General features: G+C 35.2%; 2 protein-coding genes across 6 annotated transcripts; both read right to left on the bottom strand.

Moving 5' to 3' along the window:
- LOC18605813 (protein yippee-like At4g27745) lies at positions 252-2,079 on the bottom strand. 5 transcript variants are annotated; one of them, XM_018117896.1, is made up of 3 exons: positions 1,974-2,079; positions 1,177-1,304; positions 252-787 (listed from the first exon to the last, which is right to left on the bottom strand). In XM_018117896.1, exons 2-3 carry the CDS (start codon positions 1,267-1,269, stop codon positions 560-562), a joined length of 321 nt encoding a protein of 106 aa, XP_017973385.1. In that variant the 5' UTR covers positions 1,270-1,304; positions 1,974-2,079; the 3' UTR covers positions 252-559. The 5 variants fall into 5 exon arrangements, with proteins under 5 accessions (XP_017973385.1, XP_007039123.2, XP_017973387.1 ...); XM_007039061.2 differs by having other exon boundaries at positions 1,969-2,076; XM_018117898.1 differs by lacking the exon at positions 1,974-2,079 and adding an exon at positions 1,473-1,672.
- LOC18605814 (protein yippee-like At4g27740) lies at positions 3,771-4,666 on the bottom strand. Its single transcript, XM_018116859.1, has 2 exons — positions 4,334-4,666; positions 3,771-4,245 (listed from the first exon to the last, which is right to left on the bottom strand). Exons 1-2 carry the CDS (start codon positions 4,415-4,417, stop codon positions 4,021-4,023), a joined length of 309 nt encoding a protein of 102 aa, XP_017972348.1. The 5' UTR covers positions 4,418-4,666; the 3' UTR covers positions 3,771-4,020.

Here is a 7,354-nt window from a genome sequence, read left to right on the forward strand (position 1 = left end):
AGCTCACCTTGACATGGCAGACTCTAAAAGATACTAGTACAAGTCTAACACGCTACTTAACCTATGACATATTTCTCAAACAAGCACCAGGTTCTATCAGCCTGCACCTGCCATAGCATCCCGCAATCCAGACCAATCCACCTAACAGATCCGGACAAGAAGCTCTTAGAACTTTAAAAACGAATTTTTCAATGAAAAACTTCCCTGACAAAAACAAAAGGCTTTGTGCAATAGCCAAAATATCACAGGGATGGAAAAAAGTAACAATGTCTCAGATTCTTCAAACAATTTTAACCACAGGTATTTACACAATGCTGAATCCATAGTACACAATGAGATGTCGTAGAGAGTAGTTGACAATACCGCAATTTATTAATATGGGAATGGTCAATCCATCTTGCATTCTGTGGACGTTGCGCAATGTAAAGAATGCAGAGTGGGAAACAATGACAAATTTCCAAACGGGTGACAAGTTTCTGTACAAGATCAATGTGAAGCATTGATACAATTACATCAACACAGGAATAAATGGAACGAGAACCCTGACATGGTGCAGGTGCTACCAGTTCTCCTTAACAATCTTTGCCTTCTCAAGTATAAATTTCCCTTCCTTGTACTTCTGTGATACCTCATAGGCTCGCTCATACTTCCAACCTAAGACCTCACGGCAATCAGCACAATAGATATCGGCAACGGTGTGAAGACCAGTTAACAGATGCCTGTCTTCTTTTGGTCCTACAACAACATTCATTGCGTGGGAGAACAAAAATGCACGGCCATTTCTTCCCTAAGAACAAAATAATGGAAAACAATGTTGGACGGAAGTCTCCTAAGATCATTTATCACAGTCAAAACTGAGTTTAATTCAATTCATTGTTGATACAATGAATGCAGTTTTTCCTAATTCTGTTCACATTTCACTAGATATACACAAATTATGGTCAAAGAATAAATAAACAAAAGCAAAACTTCCAATATTACTTGATCAGTCAGATCATTAATTTCAAGAAAAACACTTCAAAATTATTTATGAGTGTTTCTAACCCAATGATCATAATTTTCATTATGCATGAAGTCTTTATAATCCAATGATCATAAGCAGAAACATCCAGGCCGGATTTAAAAGTCTAAAAACTACCACATACAAAAGACGATTTCAGGATCTTAGTGCTCTACCTGAAAAGACTTGGAAATTATATCATCGTGGAGAGAAACATGATTTCGACAATTCGAGCAGCTGTACAATCGTGGACCGAAGGATTCAGCCATTGATCAACAACTTTCAGGCTCAAACACCCTCGGTGCTGACCAAACAAACGCAGAAAACAGGACTATCAAATCACAAGCAGAAAGCAGCTAACCAAGTTAAAGCCAGGGAAGGAAAAAAAAAAACCCAATTTACTGTACCAGTCTCTGCTATCAAAACATGAACCAAAAAAAAAAAAAAGAGAAGAGAAGATGAAACTCTTCACCTAAAACACTGCAATAAAGGATTGGGAAATAAATTAAGGTATTTGCGTGCAAGATTAACCCAACGTGGATTACAAGGAGAGCAAAGATTCCATATAAGATACTAGAAGTTTTGATTAAACAAATGGGCGTGACAAAGACAGGATTGGTATTAACTATTAATATTAGCAACAGGGACATTAATAATTAACCCATTTCAAGAAAAAGTTTGAAGTAAAAAGAAAGAAAAAAGCAAATAAAATAAGAGAAGAAATCCAATTGACTAATTGAATATTATAATTGGAATGGATGAGGATGTGAGCTGTAAAATCAAAACATCAAGTCATTGGCCTAAAGAAAAGAAGGCTCTTTCTTTCCCTTTTTTTTTCTTGATTTTGAAAATCTGATAATGTCCAAATTCTTTGCTTGAGTGTGAAAACTAGATATAAGAATCTTGAGAGGATTAAAAATTAATTAATTACAATTAACGTGAATAATGAAATTTCTTCCATCACTGACCTGACCTTTGAGAGTGGGAGCTGGTATTCATTGAAGAAGAAAGGTTCTTGAGAAAAGAGATTAGAGAAATTAAAAAGAGAGGATTTTTCTTGTTCGCTGCAGTATTCTTAAGCCACGATGAAACCGTTTATTGTTTAAAGAAAGGGATAGTAGGTCACACACGCGCCGAAAGTAGAGCGTGAAATGCTCTTGTCACGTCAATTCCAACTGGCTAAGGCGATTGCGTTGTCGTTGTTTAAAGTGGGGTCCGCTTCCCCTTGCTTGTAGCTCAAACATCCTTCGTGACGTTCAGAAGTGACAGAGGCGCGTGAAGTTAAGGCAATCCTTCGAGGAAATTTACGTTTTCCTCCTCTAAGTCTTTCCAAAGTCAATCTTCTACTGCTTTGTTTTTATCTTTTGTTTCTTTAATATTTCTACTAGAATTTTGCCGACGCGGGTAAATTTTTTTATTTAGATAACTTTTAATATTTAAAATATTTATATTTTTATTTATTTTACTATATATACTAATATCGATATATCATAAAACTGTTCACAAATGTGTAAACTATGCAGGCAATACCAAAGGTAAGTAAATAATCGCAGTATGCTATAGTTATGTCTTAAATTTTAGGATTAGTTACACATTTACTATTCGAACTACGATGAACAATTTACATTTTTGATTAAAGGTAATAATTAAATTGATTATGTGACAAAAAGTAATAACAAGAATGTGTCACTTATCTACAAGTATCACAGGATTTCATTTAAAAAAAACTTTTAATTTTAAAAGTAAAAAAAATGGAAAAAATATCTTTTTTATAAGAAATTTTTATTTTAATAATTAATTCTTTTTATTTTAAAATAAAACAATTGGAAAAAAACAAGAAAAATTATGTAGCATCTTTTTATACATGTGACATATTCCTACTAATTATTTTTGCCATATCATTTACATCATGGCTCAAGAGTTCAAACAAGCTACAACCCAAGCAAGCTAAATAGCCCAGACTCAACCCACGTGATGTAATCTATTTGAATTTTGGATTTGTTAATGTATATTTAGGTTTAGATCTAAATTTATTAGACTAGATTAATATTTGAATTTAATTTGAATATTACATCTTCAAATTAAATCTCTTTTCATTATCTCTTTTATTTTATCATATTTTTTCCCTATCTTATAATCTAGTCTTATCTAACAAGGGGTCATCAATTTATTAATAACTCCCTTCTCTTCATGTCTAGCACACTGCATAGAAATACAAAGCATTTTATTTTTCAAAATCTCTTTATTCTTCTTTTCTTTTGCTTTCACTTTTGTTATTTTGTAGGTTTTACTTAATTAATGGAGACTGAGTTTAAGGGCATACGAGATTGGACATAATTTGAGATTTGTAAATTTTATAAAAATGAAAATAAATGATAAACTCATTTAATTGCATATGTATTGTAGTTCTGTACCGTATAGGGATCCAAAAAACTTTAGTCTAATTGCTAAGAATATTATCTGCTTGTAAATGGTATAGTAAAATTCTGGTGAAGGTCAAAAGTTTAATTGGTACTAGATCTTCCCCATAAGCATTGTATTGTGCTACATAAGATTTTTATCCAAAGATGGTATATATTTGGGTAAGATGGGCTGAGATTTGCGTAAAACTCCTGAACTCGGATCATAACGCTTTCCATTTATGGGATCATTGCATACTTGATTCTAACACAAATTTTACTTCGTCATCAGAAAACGAAACCATATATAAATAGGAAGAATATTCAACGCACAAAGCCAACCACCAGGGATGACACATGAATCGGCCATCCTTTCAAATTGAACTCGTTTCCACTCAAGAATCAAAGATGCAAAGAAATGAAATCAGAATTAGCCCTGTTGTTTTCCGGAGCTTCCATTTAGGGGAGAAAAGGAGATACACATAGCATCAATGGCAAATCTCATAAGATTGCAACACAGATTCCAATTTTCATAAAGGAAAGTAAAAATACAGTACACAAGTTGAGATATTGCTTTATTTCCATACCTGTTCTAGGATGGGGGGTGGGGTTACTAGTGAGCTAGTATTGCTCGATCATCTTGAGTGTTTCCAAAACGAACTTGCCTTCTTTGTACCTCTGTTTTAAGTCAAAGGCTTGAATATATTTCCAGCCCACTGCTTCCCCACACTTGCTGCAATGAATATCTGCAATAGTGTGAAGACCAGTTAAGAGGTGCTTGTCGTACTTTGGCCCCAAAACAACATTCATTGCATGAATGAACATATAAGCTTGCCCTGATTTTGCCTGTCACAAGTTCACAACCAAATACATGAAAAGATGCTAATGATTCAGGAGAAGAAAAAGGAAAGAAATCAAAAGGTTATACAGTCACCTTGAAATTTTTAGAAACAAGATCATCGCCGAGGGCAAGGGGGTTTAGACAGTTCCTGCAGCTGTACAATCCACCAAACTCCATTTTCTCCTGCTGAAAGTGGAAGGCAACCCCAAAAAGTTAACTGAAAATGGGATAAATCAACGTACATGAAAAGATGCTCCCAATTCGGCTTTTGAAGATAAGAAACAATCACGGCGGCCTGGCTCTGGCTGGTTAAATCACAAGAAGGGCAGACCGGATTCAAGTAATCTAGCAAATTAATAATACTGAAGATGGAGAAAACGAATGGTTGGCTTGTCATCATCCGTTGCGCAAGTAACTCATTACTAGAGGAGAACATTTCATACCATTACTTTTTGGTAAATTTACAGAAAATTACAGTAGTAATTTTAATCTATTTGCTAGGGTATGTTACCTCTGTTGCATGGTAAAAAACTAAAAGAATTTGTGAAGGAAAGATTTTTCACATTAATTAGTACATTATTTCAGATCTCTTTTTTCTTGTTGGTATTTCAGAAAATTGTGAAAGGGAATTTCAGATTTCATTTTCTTTTGTTGTAGGTGTTTTTAATTTTTTTGGTTTTGAAATCAGGGTTTTGGGAACCCTGAAACCGATTCAAACCCTATCACTGGTTAGAAACCCTTCCACCGGTCAGAAATAAAAAAAATACCGGTATTGAGATCGGCTAAAATAAGATGACAACGAAGGAATTACTGAATGAACGAACGAGTATTTCATCCAAAAATACTAAAAACCAGTTATGTGACCCTAAAACCGAAGTAGCTCAAATGGAATTTCGCCGACGCAGCTCAATGCTGCCATGCTCCCGTTTGTTGTCTCAGACTCATGTTGAATTTTGTGTATTTTCTCTGTTGAATTTTGTTAACTTCTTGGGATTATTATTTACTTTCTTAAGTTATCTATAATTTGACAGGATATATAGATTGCAAACAAAAGGCAGATTTAAGGATTGATACCATTGTCTCCATACTATTTAGTAAGCATCAGCTTATATTATTTTTTTTTATCTATTGTGTTGTTCGTATAGTTGGCTTCTGGCTCCTTTCTTGATTATTGAATTTGGATGCATTTGATTTGGTTTTTGTTGCCTTAGTTTAATTCTTAGGAAGATGGCCTCGCTAATTTTTGGTAATTCTTGTTCCGGGGGTTTCTTGAATCTAAAAGGTTTCAAAACTGTTGCAATTTCTTTCCTTCTCTTCCTTCTTTTCACAAATTTTGGTTTTGTTTTGTGGTTTTCGCCGCTTTTTTGGCTTTCTAATTGTGCTCGGTGTGTGTTTCTTTGTTATTGTTTTTTTTTTCCTTTTTATGAGTTTATAACAGATGGTGGGTTTTTAGTGTTATTGTAGGCCAAGGGGTTGTGTCTTTGTTTTTTTGGATTTTTGGTATTTATGTGGGTGAATTTGGTTGTAGTTTTCGGATAGGCAATGGGGTTTTTGGGATGGTTTTGGGTTGTGGTGGAAGTGAGTGGTGATATTGGTTGTTTCCTTTTTCTTTTTGAGTTTTGGTTGTGGATTTCTCGTGTCCTCTTTTATCTTGAGTGCTTCTTTTTATAGTTGAGAAAAAGATGCAGATCAAAGGGGGCATTAGGTGGCAAAAATGGTAGAGTCGACAATAAAGATGGGAGGCCAGTCATAGGGTCAGCTGTAGCAGGCAGCTTGTATCTGTTTCTCCTCTTTCGGTTCAGCATTGGGGTCGGGGAAAGGGACAAACAAGACTTTCCCGTTTGCCTTCTGCGGTAATGATCTTGAAACCCCCTCTCCACCTTTTCTTCACTTGGAAATTGTGAATGCTCAATTGCGAACTCTGGGGGATCACATGGGTTGCCTCGGGAAATGGCTTCAGTTTCTTCTCCGCTCGGCAACACGGAAATTCAACTTCCTGCTCCTCTGATATCAGGAATATGATTATTCTATGGTCCCTATGGCTGAGTTGCAGTGAAATTGTTTTTCATGGAAAAAACCCCGACTGCAATCTTCTCCATGACATTATTCTTGTAAGACTTGCTTACAGGTGCAAGGGGAAATGGCCTCTAGAACATTTTTCCATTCACTCTCTCTCACCAATCCCAACAAAATACTAGGCACCGAAAAGGAAAACATTATATGACAGACCACCTGTTGGTTAAGACTCCCAGCAGGGACATTAAAACTCTACGCTGACGGATCTGCCTTAGATCCTTACGCAGGCCCGGATCAGCGGGGAAAGGAGGTGTCATTCGCGATCATGAGGGCTTCATCAAAGGCATTTTCTCCCACCATATTGGCATCGAAGATTCAAACTATGCCGAGCTGCTCGCCATCAAAGAAGGCGATGGTCTCGCCAAAGCTGGGGTCCTTCGACAGGTTAATTTTTCCACCTTACTCTAATGATGGCGCTTTATGGCTGCTGTTGGATTGTTTTGCTCTTTCTACCACTGCTTTATTGAGATTTCCCCGCTTCCCACTGCCCTTACTCCTCTCATGTGCCTTCCCTGCCCGACACTTTTCTGGTGACCATTTATTGGAGTATTTATGCTTCTTTCGCACTCATGGGCCCTCTGTTCTATTGTGGTTAATGCTGACCAGGAGCATCACCCCTTTATGTTCTGTAAATTTTTGTTTGTGATGATGCGGTACCTGCAGGTCTATGACAGGGGAGTGTGCGTTTTTTATTTGGCGGAATTCAGACTTGCTTTCACTTTCCACCGCGTGAACTTGGCTGATAGTTTTTGTTTTCTTTCACTTATCATGGATAATTGTAATGATACGTTTTGTTGACGGAATAAATAAAAATAAAATAAAATAATTATTATTTAATTTGGTATGATAAAAGTAATAAGATAAAAATAATTATTATAATTTATTGTAGTGTTTAGTTAGTAACAATAATTTTAAAATAAAAAATAAATAAATAATAAAAACATAAAAATATTTTTTATTATTTATATGATATTTTATTTTTATTAGATTTTTTAAATATTAATAATCTAAAATTTAATTAAAATATTAATAATTAAT

This window comes from Theobroma cacao, chromosome 3 (genome assembly GCF_000208745.1).
Source record: "Theobroma cacao cultivar B97-61/B2 chromosome 3, Criollo_cocoa_genome_V2, whole genome shotgun sequence".
NCBI lineage: Eukaryota > Viridiplantae > Streptophyta > Magnoliopsida > Malvales > Malvaceae > Theobroma > Theobroma cacao.